We start from the raw sequence: 20,139 nt of genomic DNA, 5'->3' as shown, positions 1-20,139 counted from the left end.
CTTTAAATATGAATTGCTTTCCCTTTTTACACAAGTTATAAAAATAAGAGGCCCTGTTTACACATTTTGCATTTTTATGAAATTTGCAGTTTGAAAAAAAAGCTTTTTAAAAAGTGGTAATTAATGCTTTTCTTTGAATATACTGTAACCTTAGAATTTTTTTTCTGAAATATTTATGAATTTAATCCACTAAACATTTGAAGATAGAATTTTTATTTAGTACTAGAGTAAAACATACTAAAGACTGAAGAAAAGTAAGTTTGTTTCTTTTTCTTTTCTGGTTCCACTTAAGTTTCTTTATATGTGGCACCCCCTTTATGACAGCTATCAATATTATGTTTAAATTTTATATATTGACAGAATGCATCTACCTCTGTAAGCATTGTGCCATTCGACAGTACTACTATTAAATTTACATACCACAGTTTAAATTACATCATTTCAGGAATGGTAAAATGCTAAAACTGGAGTGTCTAACTGCCTTACTGGAATGAGAGTACAATTTACAAATACAATAATTACATTTTAAAACCATTAACAATATTACACCTAGAAGTAAATACTGTAGGACTGCTCATCATGGTATTGTGTGAGGGAGATCATGGCTGAAAGTCACTGACTTTCTAGCTGATATATCCCAAGTGCAGATATTGGTTTGTTTTTATGAAACCAAAATTAAAACCTGTTTGTCATACAACAGTTCTTCATTATATGAATCCTCCAAATCCTTGTATAAGATTTTATCAGTTATCTGCCAAGTATTTTCCTGCAAAATAAAACAACATATCAACAGGTTATCTGCTAGTTCAATAATGTGATCATTACATGGGTAAAATTTTGATTCCTCTTGCCTTACCCCTAGGATCCAAATACTGCATACTTTAGGGGTGCAATCCTAATATAAAATACATAGAGCTTTTTAAGTTTTCAATTTTCCAGGTCAGCTAGCTGTCTTTTCACATTTTCATGGATCAACAAATTGTAGAGGTTTGGGTTGCCCAGAATGGGTTGGGAGATTTGTTTCTGATGATAATCGAACTTATTTTAGGAAGGGTGCTAATATAATTCATTTTCCAACTTGACTCATTTTTGAGAGTGAGAGGGGTATTAATTAACAATTAACATCAGTATAGCAGTACAACAGGCATAAAACCCAGGATTTGTCCCAGAAATAACTGACAAGTATATGATTCTCTAGTATCAGAGAATCTCCCCTCACCAATTAAAAAAAAACACCCTATTGTTTGTGCCAAATAAAATGTGTCTCATGGCCACATTCAGCTCATGGGCAACCCGTTTTGATCTGTGGCCTAGATTCTTTGAGGTTCTTATTCAAGTGAAATCTCCCAGATACCAGCTAAGCCTGACAGTCTACAATCTATGAAGTCCTGTTGGAGAACAAAAAGCTTTCATGTAGGAGATAAATTCAAAGGCAAACAGCATTTATTTTGTTTATCAGTATAACAAAAGTAGGATTTACTTCATTAACCTCAGTATACACAGCTATAAAATGGGAACAACTGGTCGTCCCCACATAAGATCTAGAGCCAGGGTAAGTAGATAGAGCCTCTTGCTTTCTGATTTCTAGTTCATTCTCCTATTTTTTCCTTCATTCAACAATTGGTTTGCTTTCTAATTAAAATGAAGATTGGGAGTGGGGAAGAGGAGGAGGAAAAAGATGAGAAAATGACAATCTGTTCCTTCTTAAGGAAGAATAGCTAAGACAGTACTTTGCTAATAAAACTCAAGATACCTACTTACCTGCAGCAAACCTTTTCTTGATGAGTGAAAATCGATACCCTGCTCCAACAAGTTCAATGTCACAGCCAGAAAGGGTGCTTCCTTCACTTGTGAACTGCACAACCAATGGGGAAGGTTTGCTTGGGCCTTCTGATAACTGAAATCTTGCCAACAAAGAACCGACTCCTAAAAAAAAATATTATTATAACAGTCAACTCAACATTGCGGGGATAATTTTAGAAATTGTATTAAAAAGTTAACAAGCAAAATCATACTTACTAGGAATTAGTATATGCTTCAGTGACAAAATGGTGATGAATAAAATTTATCATTGAATATTATGAGTGACTCTATTTGTACTCTGGTAAAAGTGTAATTCAGCAAAATGGAACGTCAAATTTGGGGGCATGTTACTTGGAAGGCCATGTATTTTCCAACCTATGATTAATATCAGAGGAAAGTAAAAAATATCTACCAGGGAGTGTGGGATTTGATTCAGGATGGAAACATGCTTCTTTAAAAGCTCATCTCTGCATCAAGATGGTCTGTTTGATGTGGGGTTTTGGTAGAAAAGGGAAAGAAGAGGATTCATTGAAGAATCATTTGCCTTTATTGATTGAAATAAGTAAATGCAGAAATGATGTGAAATATTTTGCTTGTTTTTTGTGCCACATGTATTTTGGGTAATAGTTGGCTAATACTAAAAGCTATTTCAGCTTTAGGTAAATATTAAGTAAAACAAGCCTGGGATTACATTACCTCCATTTTCTGACTTCTGAGAAATATCGGGAATCTTCCACAATATTCTTTGTTGTTCAGCATTCCTAAAAATAAAATAGGTAAAAAGCTTTTGCATATATGCAAGGGTTTTTGTTGAATGGATACCATGTTTTTTCCAGATAATATTAATTTTTAAAAATGATCTTAAAAAGTTTAGCTACAATTTAAAAATTCTCTCTCTCTCTTCCCATGCACACATAAATTCTATCTTTTCCCTTTCTTTATTATAACTAGCTTGAACACTGTGAGATAAACAGTGTTTAAAAAAATTTTTTTTTAACACATCTGCTGAAACAATAGATGGCAAATGTTAGTTAATCAATTAATTCAGGTAATTTAAGTTGGGACTGTCATCGGGCTGACATTCATTTTTTAAAAAATATTCTACTTTTTGCTTCTTACAGTCATAAGGAAAAGCTGGAGCATTCTTTCCAGAACAAGTCCTTTATAACAGATGCCACCGGTACTTAGTATCTATTAAGTTTCTAGTCCCATACATTCTCTGGTGTGCTAGAAAATGAAACACTACCTTTCCCAGACTCCCTTGTAGTTATGGTCCTAGATGCAAGTTAGGTTCCACCAATCACATGCATGGGTTGAAATTTAAAAGTCGGAATGGAGGCAGAAGCCATGCTCCCACTTTCCTGGCTGTTTTCCTCTGACCAGCAACTTAACTCAGATGTGGGGAATCTTCTAACAACAGCAGGCCAGTCCACCCTCCAGTTTTATGGGTTCTAAGAAGCAGTTAAGGAGGTGCCAGCAGGAGCTTACTGGCCCTTGGATCAGAGTCACAGCTGTGGTTTCTTGAATTCAGTAATTCCACTGGCAGCCTTCTAATTTCTCTCCTTTCCCGGGGCTGCGGCAAGCTGGTTCTGCACAGTTCTGGAGATCCAGCCTATTTTCTGTTCCTCTAGCACTTCCACCATTGTGCAAGCATTGAAATCCCTGTTAAATTATTTTTTGCTTAAAATAGCCACAGCAGTTTCTGTTTCCTATCCTGACCCCTAATATATAGGCCTGCTGTGATCTCCTCCTAAGGGAAACACAAGTGCTGAGAAGTCTGGGACCCCTGGCACCAGAAGAAGCGCTTTGGTAAAGAGAAAGGCGGCTGAGGGCTCCTTACCAGACGGCTGGTGGGAGCACAGCCTGGAGCTTGGTTACTCCTCCGTCGATGGGGACCAGGAATTGCACATTGTTGAGGGCCACAGCGGTGGTCATTGCATCCGTGTTGTATTTGTAATCGATGCGCAGGTCAGTGCTTGCAGGCTCACATCGCCAATTCACCGCCAGGTTCAGAGGCGTGGACTGAATGCCCTGGGCAGACACCTTGCCAAACGACAGGAAAGAGAATATTTAAGGCTAACTACTGTCTGAAACAAAACTAGAAGTTATATTATCTGCCGCAGGAATGTTGTTGGAGATCATAATGTCCTAATGTTTGTGCTGCTCACAAGAGAGCCGTTAGTGAAAAACACCGTGAAGGGTGTTGTGGGAGAGAGCTGGGTGCTTTGGGTGACTTACAGATTAAAAACATAAAATCAACTACTAAAACCTCTACAGCACTTTAGAGCTTAGAATGCACTTACAGGCAGGACAGCTCACTGTTTAGGAGTTGAGGCCATGAAGCTAGACAGTCCTGGGTGTGCGTTCTGATTCTGCCACCTAAAAGCTGAGTTACCAAACCTCTCTGAGCCCCAGTTATTCCCTCATCTGCCAAATGGGGATTATAACAATACTATTTACCCATAGGTTTGTCAGGAAGATTGAAGGAGATGTTTTATGTGAAACACTCAACTCAGTGCCTAGCACATAGTAAGGAATTAACATTTTACTAAATGTTATCTATTAGTATTCTTACTGTATTTGCTTTTCAGAACAAACCAGGGAGTTAGACAAGGCTGATTATTATTACTTCTTTGAAACTTACCAAAGTAAGGACTAGAACACAGGTCCTCCAAGTGGAAGTGCTACATTCTACTGTCAATTCTACTTAGAATCAACTGAGAATTTGACCAAGAAAAAGCTAGGTTTGAAGAATCAACAAAAATTTCTCTTATCTAAAGACAATATATTGACCTGAATTCTGGGTCCACAGTGAAAAATTCCCAGTGTTATTATTTCTTGATGGTTCATTGTGATGGTGAACAGATCTCTAGGGGAGTCTCCTTTTATAAGCTCATGCGCATTGCAGGGACCATGTGGGTGGCGTCTATGCCCTTGAATTTTCATTCATGGAGTATGAGTTTTGCTGATTTTGAAGCGTATAAACAGCTCTCTAGGAAATGCCTGCACATATGGTCACCAAGACGGGGCCTTAAGGCAGGCTGAATTCACAAGGCAGGAGCAGTTGCTGCAGAAACTAGCCCAGAAATGGGTTCTTTTATAAAATGACAGATTTGGCTTTTGATGACAATTTTAGCTAGTTAAATATTGTTAGCAGAATAATCCTTTCTGAAAACGAACTTCTATTTAGAAATGTACTACCTAAAGTAGATCAACAACGGAGTAGGGCCCCCTCCCCACACCCCTTTACTGCACTCTCTCCTCAGCTGTAGTTTTTAACTTAATAATAGTTCCCCTACTTGGGGAGGTGCTTTCTGGATATGTGAAGGTGTGTTTTTGATTGTCCCAATTTCTGAAGAATGCTATTGGTGGCCAGAAACTAAATATGCTGCGATTTGAGGGCAATTCCACAAAATGCTAGTTGCGCGCACCGCCCCCCCATTCCTTGCATTGTTGCAAAACAACAAAAACACAGCTAAGCAACAACAAAAGGGATTCCTCAGAGCACACTTTAAAACAAAATGACAGGTCGAGGGCTATTGACATTTCACAAAGTACTCTGAAATATATTAGGCTATTAGCTCCTTACAACATCCTGTAAAACATCTAGGTAGGTATCATTATTACCCTATTTGCAGATGAGGAAACTGTGGTTCCAGGAGATTAAGTGCCCAAGGTCAGTGACAAGCAGAAAGCCCACTTCATTCCAAAATTCAATCTCTTGCCTATACTTTAATACTTTACCCAAAGTTCATATTGCAATAGGTGAATTCTATTTTGTAGATTCACTTAATAACAAATATGGAGACTAAAAAAAATGGATTTTTGACGTTTTAAAAAACTTTTTCTTTTTTTTTTTGAAGTGAAGATGTAGATGCAGTGTTTGTAAATAGAGTTCATGAAGGAAAACAACAACAATTTTATTTTCACACTTTGGGCGTGAGAACCATGCCCGTGCTCTGAAATTTAATTTCTCATTCAGGGAAAAATGAGATTTAGTGTTTCCCTTTCTCACTCCTTTTCATTTCCCTCACAGCTTAAAACAGACACTAAGTGTGTTTAAATATTTTGGGAAAAAAGGTAAATATCATGTATTTTCTATTATATTTTAACTATAAAAGCAATGAATTTATGCCATATCATATGTTTGTTAATATTATCTATAATGATCCTGTTCTCACAGGAAAAACATTATATTCATTTGTGCTTTTGTAAAATGTATCATCATATAGATACTCCACTTTCAATGATTTCCTTACAAAAATTTAAATGGTTTTCAAATCATAGGGTGCCTTAGAATCACTTGGGGAACTTATAAAAAATACAGATACCTGTTGAATCTTGAGCCAAGTAAATAAAAATCTCTGGAGTGTCAGGGCCCAGCAGATTATGTATGTATATTTAAATACATATATTCTTTTTAGCACCAATTCAGAACTGGCATTTGTTTATAAGTTCCCTGGTGATTGAAAAGTGCAGTTATGTTTGAGATGCACTGATTTTTATTAAAGTACAACTTTCCTCATCTTAAAAAAATAATCTGAACATATTGAACCACAAAAATTATTATGAATACATTAAAAATATTAAGTGACATAAGGCAGGCAGAGAAAGACATTTTGCATGATTTCACTCTTAAATGGATCGAAAAAAGTTGCTTTCATAGAAGTAGAGAGTAGAATGGTGGTTACCAGGGGGTGGGGTTGTTGGGGTGGGGTGAGGGGCTCCTGGGGAGATGTTGATCAAAAGACACAAAATTTCAGCTGGACAGGAGGAGTAAGTTCAAGAGATCTATTGCACAATACGGTGACTATAGTTAATAACAATGTATTCTTGAAAAATGCTAAGAAAGCGGATGTGAAGTAGTCTCACCACAAAATGGTAACTATGTGAGTTAATGCATGTGTTAATTAAATTTACGCATTCCAAGATGTATTTATACTTCAAAATATCATGTTGTACATGATAAATACATACAATTTTATCTGTCAATTAAAAAAATCTAAGAAACCAAGTGCTGGGAATCAATGGGAGATTCAGGCACTATAGAATTCTGACTTGAACAGGCTTATTTACTGGATCAGTAATAATCTGGAGTAAGGGCAATCCTATACACAGAAAGAAAGCTCTCATGTTTTATATTGTGTTGTATCAAACATTCTTTTACTACTGAGTTATTTTTTAATGTTTTATTAGAACTGTTTCATAGGACTATTTTACTAGAAAAAAGATTGCTTATATTTAATCATTTTAAATAAGAGTGTTTAGTACAATAATGCTCATTAACAAAATTGTAGTCATCTAGTTCATCAATATTTATAATCTTAATTGACGTAATGTTTGGTGACTTCATTTTTGTGGCATGTTTCTTTAATTTTTAATACAATATTTTCTTATAAGTTTAAACTCATAAGGATATGTATGAATATTGTCATTAGTCCCCAAGTAGTCTTTTAAGGTTTCCATTTTCTTATAAATTATAGCTTTTAAACAATATTGAAAGAAATATCACTTTATTTACTTTTATTTAATATCAGGTACTTTAGAAAATAAATTTGTAATGTGTAGGAGACATTCTGACCATATAAACAGGCTTACCTGATATTTGAGCATGTCCACATTATAATATGTAGCCTGGGGCTTTTGTTCAGACACTTTCTTTAGGTGAGTCATCAAATTTGGCATGTTTACCCAGAATTCCTTGGTATTGGCATCATTTTGTGTATTATCACTATTCAATTGGGAAGAAAAAATGATTAAGTAGCATTTTGTAACATATATAAGCCATACAAGAAGCATCTTAGCAAATTTTCATCTGATTTCTACATCTATCTTCGACAATCTGTAGAGATTATGAGGAATCTATTAGCAGTAGTGTAGTCTTAGCACAAATACAGTTCTGAATGGTATTATGTTAATAGATTAAGATCCATAGGGAGGAGCTACTGTATTGTTATAAATCTCAGTGAGTACCCAGTAATGATGATAATTGGCAGCTTTAAAGAGTGAATTATTTATTAACCCAAACGTAATAGTCCTTTCTACAGCACCACAGTTTTCATCTAAATTAGCCAGTTAGTGCAATCAAGGAGCTGAATACATTGGTTTTCTTTTGAATTGACTTGACCAGTAGTTTCTTAGAAATTATCCAATTCAGTATTTAGCCAAATGTAAACATGGTCTTTATCACTAAGGAAAAAAGAGCGATACTAAAATTACCATGCTACCTTTTTAGCATTCACAATATTTCATTCAAGAGCATCTAAATCATAAGAAATGTCACTTCACTTGCAAGATGATCCCGGAGTTTAAATGATAGTAATCATGGTAGTTACAATAGAGAAGAACAGTGCAATCTTGACAAACTAAAGAGTTTTCTATCCCTACAAGAGTCATTAGTTTGCTCAGAGGCAGGTCCACAGTACGCTTTTCCAATTTCTCTTTCAAATGCTTGTCTCAATAATAAAAAGAATCAGCCAAGAGTATACAAAGCATCTGCTCACTTCCCATATAGTGAATCCTCAAGTGATTCAGTAACTTGACACACAACTCCCTTACTGACCCTTCACTTTCAGAATATCCTTTATAATATAATAGTAGTAGTTACAATTTCTTGAGCACCTATTATGTGCTAGGCATTATGAACTATTTCATTAAAATCTACCCTGCAGAGTAAGAATTATTATTCTTGTTTTTCGAGATGGGCAAACTTATAAAAAGAGAATTAGAGATGGCGAAGAGAGAGGCTGATAGTGAAAAATGAGAAAGGCAGGTCAAAAGTAAGTTGCTATGATTCAGACTCCGTAAGTCACACAAATCTAGAAAACTGAGTCAAAAACCATCAGGGCCTTAAAACTGCCATTTTGGTCTGTCAGGCAGGAGTGGTCCAGTCTCAGTGTGACTGGTGTATTTCTGCTGTGTCCTGATAGAGGGTTACTGAGGACAAAGCAAAGCTCTTTGACTATGCAATAGGGGAAAGGGATGAAAAAGACTCCTGGCCCTTGAGACTTTGCCCCTGGTCAAGCTGAGCTAAGGACGCTGATAAGGGCTGTCCAAGCTGTTTTTTATTTACAAGCATCTAAATTACTTCAAGCTGCCAGAGCTGTTGCTATGCAAGGAGGCAAGAGATAAGGTAATAGAGGGTCAGTGAAATTAAGTCATTTGCTTAAGATCACACAGCTAATAAGTAACAGAGTCCAGATTCCAGCCCAGGTCAGTTGTATAGGTCACACCTTCCCGATATGCCAAAACAGAGGTTAGGAATTAATATGTAGCAACATGTCGTTAATTTATACTAAGTAGATCTGAATAATAGAAAAAATCTCAGTTATACTACTTTTAAAGAAATGCATTTGCTGAATTTGATAGCAAAATAAGCTAAGTCATATGTCTGTGCTAATTTCTCAGAGAACCTGCTTTAATAAATCTTTGCCAATCAAATGCTTACACAGAGACGGCATTCTTAAATGCTCAAGATGTCTTAAGGATTCTTGAGTCTCATACTTGAGTTAACAATTGTTCCTAAATATCTTTTACAAGCAAACCCCTTTCATAAGGGGAAAGTAGATGTAAATTTCAATTTGGCCCCTGTCACAGGGATTGCAAACCGAATGTCTCCGGTGGCCATGGTGCTAACCTAAATGAAGTCTTCAGTAAACATAAAGGAGAATATGGGCTGAGTATAAGATGATGAGATGCTGAAGCAATCAAAAATGATGTTTAGTCATGCTTGGTCAACACTGCCTTTTAAAAGCTCAGGGTTGTGGTGGCGGCGGCAGAGTAGCACTGCCTACCAAAACCAAATAGGCTATACATGACTAATGGGTCACCCATCACAGCCCTGTTACAATTATCAAATATTTAGAGTTAATAAGGTCCAAATTCATGAGGAATTTTTTGTTTTTTGAAAATAATAATTTAAGGGTTCATATACTATTTCGTTAAGCAAAAACATTTTGAGTGATATTGAATTCAATTCATAAGACTGATATGTTGATATATGTATATAACTTTTGCACATATGCCTAAGAACTTGGCAATATAACTGCCTAAAAATGCAACAAAAGCTGTAACTATCACATCGATCATATTCACAAACAAACTGGTGAAACACTGGCACATAACTCCTAATTTCATATGCAGGAACCTCGAAAAATAAAATTAATGGGCTCGATGTGCGTATTGAAAACATGGAGGGAAACTGAAGTAAGAATTTGCTGAACTCCAATCTCAATCATTCTACACTTATTTTTCACCTTAATGGGTGATCATTTCTTTTATGCTTTTAAACCTGGAGTCAAGTTTGCCACTTAAGCCATAGCAAGGACCAAGAGGAGGAAATGAACTTGGTAATCACCTGAAATACCTGTGACTATTTTACCACCACTGAAATTAAAAAGTCTCATTCAGTCAAGAGAGTGATTGACTAAATTGGTACTCAAACTGCAAATTCCAACAACTTTTAGTTATTTCTATATACACGTCTGGCTTGACTAAATTCTTTACGTTATGACTGAGTTGTTCATTCATGCGACAAATATTATTCAAGTCCTTATTAGACGCCAGTCACGGTGGAAGGTTCTGGGGTTATAGTGGTGAACTAAGGAATGCGTTCCATTCCCTCATGGTTTGTACAGTCTTGTGGGGGAAGTGGATAAATGAAGAAACACAAATAGATACATGATTACTGATTGCAGTAAGGGCTACGAAGGAAAAGAATAGGGTACTTTGAGAGAGAATAACAAGGGGACGTGATTTAGTCGGGGGCTGGTGGGTGGGGGTGGGGAGGAGATGGGATAGTGAGGGAAGGCGGAGTGGAGCTGAGTCCTGAAGGATGAGGAGGGAGAGTGGGAGGAAGAAGGGTGGAGACAGTATTGGAGGCAGAGGAAACAAGCATTACAAAGCCCTGCTGTGGGAGGGGACTCCGACTGTTTCCGAGATTGGCAGGTCGCGCAGGAGGGGTGGGGATTCTGAGGACTGTGAGAGAGAACAGAGAGGCAGGCAAGGGTGACGGACAACTCAGAGCCTCAATGACAATGGTAACAAGCTTAGTTTCTGGCCAGGTGGGTTACGAGTGAAGATGACCTGATTTACCTCATAAAAACCCGTCTGGCTGTTAGAATGCATTGGAGAGAGGCAGGATTGGATTCAGAGAGGGAAGGAGGGAAGCAGTTGCAGTGTCCAGGGAAATGACAGTGGGCACCTGGACAAGGGAGGAAAGGAAAAAGGAAGGCCTCTGCAGAGAGAGTTTTTAGGTGGAGTATCAGGACTTGATGGTGGAGAAGCAGCAGTGAAAATGACTCCTGCCCCATCCATTGCAAATAATGAACTTGATATAATCGATCATTTTAAGTGCATGCATGTATGTATGTGTGACTGTGATGTGCATATGCATAATAAAGACATCATATTTGGGTTAAATAGTTAGAAAATGTGAAAAAGTATATTTATATACATAAATTTGCATGAGCTTCTTTGATATCATACATGTAAAGTTCCATCAAAACAATTACTATTACAATGAAATTATGTTTCAAAAAAAATTTTTCAAGCTCATGTGGAGAGTAGCTCACAGTTCAAATATCATTTGATTTAAAAAGAAGCTAATACAACAAAAGGATTTTATTCCTGTTATTGGGTTCATTCCCCACCATTCTTATCCATTATTTACTGGTAATAAGTAAAACACAATGAATAAATTGTCATGAATGCAGATTTTATCACTCTGCATGTCTCTTTAACCACTTGAGATATTTGGCCATTAAAATACATATGTGCATATGGAGTTACATATATATACACAATCACCCACAGAAAACTTTGACAGCTGGTAAAAGTTTTTTTTTTTTTTTTTTGAGACAGAGTCTGGCTCTGTTGCCCTGGCTAGAGTGCTGTGGCATCAGCCTAGCTCACAGCAACCTCAAACTCCTGGGCTCAAGCGATCCTCCTGCCTCAGCCTCCCAAGTAGCTGGGACTACAGGCATGCACCACCACGCCCGGCTAATTTTTTCTATATATATATTTTTAGTTGTCCAGATCATTTCTTTCTATTTTTAGTAGAGAAGAGGTCTCCATCTTGCTCGGGCTGGTCTCAAACTCCTGACCTTGAGCGATCCACCCGCCTCGGCCTCCCAGAGTGCCAGGATTACAGGCGTGAGCCACCGTGCCTGGCAGCTGGTAAAAGTTTTGTGTCTGAATCTACAAGCCTTTCTGAATGGCAGTAATTTCACTATAGTGCGACTCTCTTGCTAAAGTACATTGCTCATCTAAGTACAAAATGCTAAGCTACATACATCTCTAAAAAATTTATGCAAAATCATATTTACCAGCAGAGAAGTTGGGGATTTGGCAGGACGTGTTCTAACCTGCTGAAATTTATCACCCGAAAAGTCAGAGCAGCTGGGGATGGATTGTTGGCAAAGTGTCTGGTGATGCCGGCAGGAAAGGACAGTACCATTTCTCCAGTAATCTTAACAATACACCTGGCATATCAAAACACACGACAGGAAAGAGAGAGGAAACCCAGGTCAATACAGTTTGAATCAAAACAGCTGTGAAAAAAAAATTCTGCAACAATGTTAAACAGCAGAAGAGATGAAAGGCAGGCTCTTACAATTGTACTCTCAACTATGAAATCATTTCCAATCTATCTGCAGGAGGTGCCAACTCAATGGTTAATACATCAAAAAAGTGGCTGTTTTGTTAAAAGTGCTTTGAGCTGAAAGAAAAAAGTGCAGCTTTTCTTTTTCTGTAGAAAAGTCTACAGGTTCACCTTATGAGTAGAATCATGTGCTGTGATGGTTCTCTCTCACTGTGATTTCTGAATTTTTCGCAGTACATTTGAAGATATTAAATTTGCACAATGTTATCACACGGTTTACTGGGACTTATTTTGGTTATTAGAGTAATATGAATAACACCTTGAACATTTTCTTGTATGTACTCACGAGGTAAAGTTCTTGCTTTCTACTTAACTAGCTCTTCATTCCATTAACTTATCTATTTGATCAAAATTGTAAAATCAGTCATATAAGTTAACACAGTGGGATGATAGTTTGAAAGGAAGAATAATCCTTTTTTTAATGGGGCTTTATCACGATATAATTGACATATAATAAAATGCACTTATTTACAGTGTAAAATTCCATAAGATTGTATGATGTGAAACTCTCATACAATCAAAATAATAAGCATTTCCATTATCCCTGAAAGTTTTCTCATGCCTTTCTGTAATCTCTCTCCTGCCCTACCTTTCCCCATCCCCAGGCAATCACTAATAGGCTTTCTGTCACTATATGTTAGTTTGCACTTGGTAGAATTTTATACAACAGAATCATAAGATATGTGCTTTGTGGGTGGAGTGGTCAGGCTTTTCTCACTCAGCATAATTATTTTGAGATTCATCCACGTAGCTGTGTTTATTAATAGTTCATTTCTTTTTGTTGCTGTGTAATGTGTTAATATACCACAGTTTTTAAAAATCCATTCACCTACTTAAGAACATTTGGATTCTTTCCAGTTTTTTGCCTATTACAAATAAAGATGAGGTGAATATATGTGTACAGGTCTTTGTACAGACATAGGCTCTCATTTTTCTTGGTGAGTATGGAGGAGTGGAATCATTGAATTGCTCAGCTGGCAGGGGTACCTTTTTACCTTTTAAAGAAACTTGTTTTCTAAAGTGGAAAATACAGCTGTGTATGAGGTTCAGTTCTTGCACAATCTCACCAACACTTGATAGTATATATATATTTTTTTAATTTTAGCTATTGTAATAGGTGAGTATTGGACAATCTTATTGTTTTAATTTGCATTTCCATAATGGCTAATGATCTTAAGCATCTTTTCATGTGCTGATTTGTCATCGGTTAACTATGTAGGTAAAGTGTCTGCTCAAATTCTCTGCCAAGTTTTTAAATAGAGTTTTTGTTTTCTTATTGAACTTTTAACTTTTCATATATTCTGTATATAATTTATCAGATATATGATTTGCATCCCAGTCTGTAGCTTGTTTTATTTTTTTCCTCTCTCTTAAGAGCACCTTTGAAGAGCAGAAGTTTTTAATTCATCAATTTATTCTTCTATGGGTTTTTCTGGGCAATAATAATTTAATTATTCTTTTGGGGTCCTAAGAAATCTTTGCCAAATCCAAGATCACAAAAGTTTCACCTATATTTTCTTCTAGAGCTTTTTTTTATTTTTAGTTTTACATTTAGCTTTATCACCAATTTTTAGTTAGTTTTTGAATATAGCATAAAGTGTGGATCTAAGTTCATTTTTTGTGTCTGTGGATATGGACAACCAATTGTTTTAGCACCATTTGTTGAGAAAACACTACTCTTTCTCCACCAAATTACCTTGGTAATTTTGTTGAAATTTAGTTGTCCATATATGTGCGAGTCTATTTCTGTATTCACTGTTCTGTTCCATTGATCTATTTTGTCTATCTTTAAACCAATACCAAACTGTTGATTACTATAGCTTTATAATAGTTCTGAAATCAAATAATGTTAGTTCTCCAACTCTGAGGACTTTGTTCTTTTTCAAAGTTCTTTTGGCTATCATAGGTCCTTTGTATTTTCATATGAAATTTAAAATCGCCGTGTCAATTTCTACATAAAATCAATTTATTGCCTCTAAGCTCCAGTTCAACCTTTACAGCCTGCTCTGAGAAAATTAACAGGTCCTTTATGCATATTTTTTCTTTGCCAACAGGCACATGTTTAATTCTGTCAATAGAGGGTGCTCGAGAGACATTGCAGGAGGACGGGGTTTTCCTTTTCCATTCCAGCACGCTTGCAGTGCAGGCTTCTGCAGCGCACAGGGTTTATCTAGTGCCAGGCTTCTGCAGCGCAGGAGGCTTGTGTGTAGCTCCTGCAGTGTGTGTGGCATCCCAAGAGTTAGAGTTTTGCAACCCAAATGACTTTGCCGGTATCCGGTAGCACAGGCAGCTTTCCTATCATTTGGCGCATGCGGTAGAAATGGCTGGGCTGCCCCAGTGCCTAGATCCTACAATGCAGACTGGGCTCTCTGGCTCCAGGCTCCTGCCGTGGTTGCATCTTCTCTACCTCCGGCTTCTGCGGTGCATGGTGGCCAGCAGTACCTCCTGCCCCAGGCTTTAGCTTCCTCTGGCACCTCCCTCAGCCAGTTTTGTAGTGGAGCGCCTCAGTGAGACACCTCCCCAAGAACAGATGGAAGTCTGCTGGGCTCTCCCTATGCCATGCCCAGAAACTCTCAAGGAAGTAAGCTGGAGCAATATGGCACACCTCACCTCTCGGGGATCACTGTCCTTCACCTGAGGTCCAGTGTCTTGCAAATCATTGTTTCATATATTTTGTCCATTTTTGAGCTGTTTGAGGTGTGGGAGGGGAGGGGGTAAATTGGTCTGTTACTCTACCTTGTCCAGAAGCAGAAATTTCCCAAGACTTATTCTTCTTTGAGAAATAGTAGATACTTAAAATGAGTGAGATTTTCTGAGTTCCCTATACATCTGGATAACTGACTCTTGTACTACTTCTTCAGTTCTAAGTTAAGGAATGAACTTTCCAGGGAAACTGAGGTTGTTAATGAATGAAAACTTTGCTCATATGTGAGCATGGGGACTCTATTTTGTCCCATAGGCACCTTGTGTATGGTATAAATCTGTGACTGATGAGACACCCCTGGTTCAGGTGAGGTGGTCTCTGGTTCACATTCAAAATAGCTTACGTGAGGAGCTGCTATAGCCTTGTATGTATGTATAAGGCTGGGTTTTGGGCAGAGTTGGGGGGCAGATGAGTCTCTAAAAGTTGCCATGTGTCCCTCCCTGACTCAGATGTTAAATTGATAACTTTGTGCTGCTCTGAATGAGAATTTTGGTTTCTGGAAGTTTGCACCGCCATCTCTTCTGGATAGTATTGCTGATTTCCTGGTTTGGGTGTACACTGCTATCTTTCTCCTCTACCTTTTAGATTCATTAACCTTGTTTGTTTATGGGTGCTGAATTGGTTCTGAGCCTCAACTTCCCCTCCAGCTGAGTCTGCTTTTGATGTTAGTCAATATGTTGACATGCAGGATATTATTTAGCAGCTCTAGAAGAACACAGCAATTAGTCAGAGCACTTGTAAAATGAGATTGCAGCACCTACCATCACTCTGTATACTGTGGTTAGCAGGGGTGACTCAGATGTTTTTTAACTGGTAGGGAATCTTCTCAGTTTCCTTTCCAGATTGCTCAAAATGAGATCTAATTGGTATCTTGGTAGGGGACAAAGTTCCTTTTTTGAAAGCAAGTCAGGAGAGGAGGTGACATTTATTAAGTCAACAAACATTTATTCACTCCTAACTGTGCAATATGTTATTTATTTTGTTTAGTTTTTTGAGCAGGGAGGCAGTTGAAAAATGAGCAAACAGACCCTGCCTCCAAAGGGCTTGCAGTGTTGGGTAGAAGATGAGAGAAGCAGCCCATATAGTCCAATATAAGAAACACTGAGGCTTCATAATTGTATTTCTGCATCTCGACTGTCAGAGTCAGACCTTTGCTGATTTATTAATATTAATCCATATGGTGTCTAAGTTGACCTGAAATTTTATATATAAATTTAATATTTTCTATACTCAGGGAAAATCTTTTTTTGATCTTAATGATTGTTCCTATCAGTATGCAAGTTGGCTATATTTCCCATGAGTTTGAATTATGAAAATTAAAAATAATGTGATATGGAAATATGAATAAATGCTTACTTTATGAATAAAATTTGAAATCATGTGAATCCCCACAAGTGAAATATTTGTCAAGAACAGAAAAATTTCCACTCTGGGAGGCCGGAGTGGGAGGACCGCTTGAGGTCAGGAGTTCAAGACCAGCCTGAACAAGAATGAGACTCTGTCTCTACTAAAAATAGAAGAAATTAGCTAGGCATGGTGGCTCATGTCTATAGTCCCAGCTACTCAGGAGGCTGAGGCAGAAGGATCGCTTGAGCCCAGGAGTTTGAGGTTGCTGTGAGCCAGGCTAACACCACGGCACTCTAGTTCGGGAAACAGAGTGGGATTCTGTCTCAAAAAACAAAACAAAACAAAAAAAAAACCCAAGAAAAACAACAGAAAAATTTCAAAGCTGTCTAGCCAAGTGACGTATAAACTGGGTTTTCCCTATTGCCATAGGCAGCACCACATTATCTGGTCTACAGGAGCACTGGCCAATTTTGTTCAAGGAATATTGAATTTGAATTATATGAGGTCATCAGAAATGCATCCTTCCCATAAAATGTGACTTCTGTGTACTGCTTTGATAACTAAGCCCACAGCCCTCTTTTCAAGCATAACCTCTGTGTATATATATACCACTTCTCTTGTTTATAATCCTCTTTCACTGGCTTATGTACCAGCCAAAATCCTTTTCCTAGTTCAAAGGAAAGCCTTTCTGAAGCTTTCCTTAATATCTTCTCTATCCAGCCTTTCTTAGTTTTTCCTTTCTCTGGGTTGTCCTGGACACATGTACAGATCTTTTTTTAGAGAATTATGTTCTAGTTTTTTGTACATCTTATCTACTGCTGTGAAGGCAAGTACTGTGTCTTAGGTTCTGGGAAAGAAAGGTGCCTAAGACAGAACTCAGAACAGAGTAGGAACTCAGTCAAATGTTTAAATCCACACATTTAACAACTATATAGAGGGTGCCTATACAATATACCAGGCACTATCTAATGTGCTAAAATGGCTTGTGACAAATAGGATAAACATGGTTCTTTTGCACATTTCTAGTTTAAACTGGGAGACAGATACTGAATAAATAAATAAAATACGATGAGAAGAGAAGGATAGGATATAGCTGAGAAACCTAAATTTTTCTAGGGGATAAGAGAATTAATCCTTGACCTTTATATTTTAGCATCAAGGTTGTTTAAATAGGAACTGATAACAGGAGATATGTTTCCCCAGCCAGTATCAAAGGTCAAAGAATTCTCTGCCCGTGCCCGTGAGCTATGGAGAAAGACTCAGATGTCAGAATACCTGTTGCAGGTGGTCTGAATATTCAGAGAAAGACGTATCTGTATTTGAATGGATTATGTATCACAGTATATAGCAATTAAGGTGGTAGATTTCTGTTTCCAGTGTATGGTCTGAAAACAAATGGCTTTGATACAGGTGAGAGGGAACCATAGGCAAAAGCAAATCCAAATGCTTTTTCTGCATCAGTTCTCTATTTGATGCTGTGGTTGGCTTTATTTCCACCTGGCGACAGACCTTGAGTTGTTTCCTTGAAAGTGAATAACAAAGGAAGAGCAATTAAAATGATTCACTGCCTCGAGATGAAATGAAATATAGAAGAGTGTCACTTTATGATCTCTTCATAAATTTTAGATTTCAGAATTTCAATGAAATATGTTGGATCTCCCATCGAACAGCATAGAGGATATACTACAACTAGTTATGACAATGTAATTGAAAACAGATTCCAAGCTGGCTTGGTGGCTCATGCCTATAATGCTAGCACTTTGGGAGCTGAGGTGGAAGGACTGCTTGAGGCCAAGGGTTCAAAACCACCCTGGGCAACATGGGGACCCTATCTCTACAAAACATAAAATAAAAAAATTAGTTGGGTGGGATGGTGTGTGCCTGTAGTCCTAGCTACTCAGGAGCTGAGGTGGGAGGATCGCTTGAGCTCAAGAGTTTGAGGTTACAGTGAGCTATGATCATACCATCACTGCACTCCAGCCTGGTGACAGAGCAAAACTGTCTTAAAAAAAAGAAACAGAAAGAAAGAACGGACACTAGGCTCACAGTGCAGACCTCCCCACGCACCTGTCATAGTGCGCTGGGAAACTGAACCAGGATGAAAACCCTGGTTTGTATTGTGACAGGCCCTTCTGGGACTGATAGGCTGCTATATCACTTCTTGGGATTAAAAAAATTATTAAGACTCCCATTGCACCATCTCTACACTTCTAGGGTAGACTTTGTATTATATTTATGCACAAGTCCGATTTCCCACATGAGCTGTCTTCATCACCAATGTATCTCCTGTCTAGCACGATGGCAGGCACACAGTAGCCATTTTGTAAATGTTAGGCGAGTCACTCAACTCCATTCATTCATTCAGTAAATACACCTTGAGGACTCCATGCCAGGCCCTGTTTTAGGTGCTAAGGATACAACAGTGAACAAAACAGCCAAAATCTAGCTCTCATGGGGGAAGAGAGCTTACATTCTAGTGGAGGAAGAGACAGATAATGGACAACAGAAAAAACATGTAAGATGTTAGGGAGGAGAGACATAGAGAAAGCGAAAGTGCGGTAAGGAGGAAGAAAGTATTGAGGGAGCGGGGAGGAGTGTTGCTATTTTATGTAGGGTGGACAGGGCAGGTCTCTGATAAAGCTGCTGAAGAATCATGAATGAAGTGTAGAGGGCGAGTCACCCAGATGTCTGGGAGAAGATGTTACTAAGGCAGAATGAGCAACAAATGAAGAGCTCTGAGGTATGGGTGGGGTAGGGGCGATGGAGGAGAAACAGCCTTGAGGCCAGGGTGGCTCACAAGAGGTGAATGGGGACAAAGGATGGCGGCACAATCAGGAACAAGGAGGGAGTGATAGAGATGGCATGCGGAGGGTGGCCTCCGCAATGGCAGGGGGCTCAAAGGACAGATCATGCAGGGCCTTATAGAGCATTGTGGAGCATTTTGTTTTTACTTTGAATGAAATAGGAAGATCTTGAACAGAGGAGTGATGTGATACCTTGAGAATAGACTTGGGGTGTGGGCGGGGTGGGGAGTGGAAGTGGAAAGATTGATTAGGTCCCTCTGAATGAATTAGTGAATGAATGAATGAATGAAAGCCAATTAGGAAGCAGACAAAAAATTCATTCTTGTGTGATTCCCAGTGGTTTCCACTCAGGTATATACATTATCTCCACATTCCTGACTACTCTTTTTTTTTTTTTTGAGACAGAGTCTTGCTCTGTCAGAGTGCAGTGGTGTCATCATAGCTCACTGAAATCTCAAACTCCTAGGCTCAAGTGATCCTCCTGCCTCAGCCTCCTCAGCTGGAACTACATGCATGCGCCACCACACATGGCTAATTTTTTTCTATTTTTGGTAGAGATAGGGTCTCACTCTTGCTCAGGCGGGTCTCAACCTCCTGACCTCAAGTGATCCTCTGGTCTTGGCCTCCCAGAGTGCTAGGATTACAGGTGTGAGCCACCGTGCCCGGTCCTACTTTCATTTTTTAAAAGCGTTTTTCTGCCTGCTTTTCTCAATTCCGGCCAGTCTGAATTTTCTAAGGTATAGATTGGCCAATGATAAGTAGTTCTAACAACTGGAATGACAGAAAGTTATGCCAATTCTTTGTCCCAAGAAGATTCTACA

General features: G+C 38.2%; 1 protein-coding gene across 2 annotated transcripts in view; it reads right to left on the bottom strand.

Annotated features, from left to right (window-relative positions):
- Positions 1 to 571: 571 nt before the first annotated feature.
- SGIP1 (SH3-domain GRB2-like (endophilin) interacting protein 1) overlaps positions 572 to 20,139 on the bottom strand; it is a 194,505-nt gene continuing 174,937 nt past the window's right edge. Inside the window, exons 18-23 of one of the 2 annotated variants that reach the window (XM_012653762.1) lie at positions 12,129 to 12,284; positions 7,402 to 7,534; positions 3,644 to 3,846; positions 2,500 to 2,564; positions 1,762 to 1,926; positions 572 to 766 (exon numbers count right to left, since the gene is read on the bottom strand). In XM_012653762.1, coding sequence (XP_012509216.1) covers positions 744 to 766; positions 1,762 to 1,926; positions 2,500 to 2,564; positions 3,644 to 3,846; positions 7,402 to 7,534; positions 12,129 to 12,284 — 745 coding nt within the window. In that variant the 3' untranslated portion in view covers positions 572 to 743. The remainder of the gene's footprint in view (positions 767 to 1,761; positions 1,927 to 2,499; positions 2,565 to 3,643; positions 3,847 to 7,401; positions 7,535 to 12,128; positions 12,285 to 20,139) is intronic. The other variant, XM_012653763.1, reaches the window with a different exon arrangement.

This window comes from Propithecus coquereli, unplaced genomic scaffold (genome assembly GCF_000956105.1).
Source record: "Propithecus coquereli isolate 6110/MARCELLA unplaced genomic scaffold, Pcoq_1.0 Scaffold427, whole genome shotgun sequence".
Taxonomy (NCBI): domain Eukaryota; kingdom Metazoa; phylum Chordata; class Mammalia; order Primates; family Indriidae; genus Propithecus; species Propithecus coquereli.
Note: the sequence above shows the minus strand (reverse complement) of the source record. Positions and strands in the feature narration are given on the sequence as shown.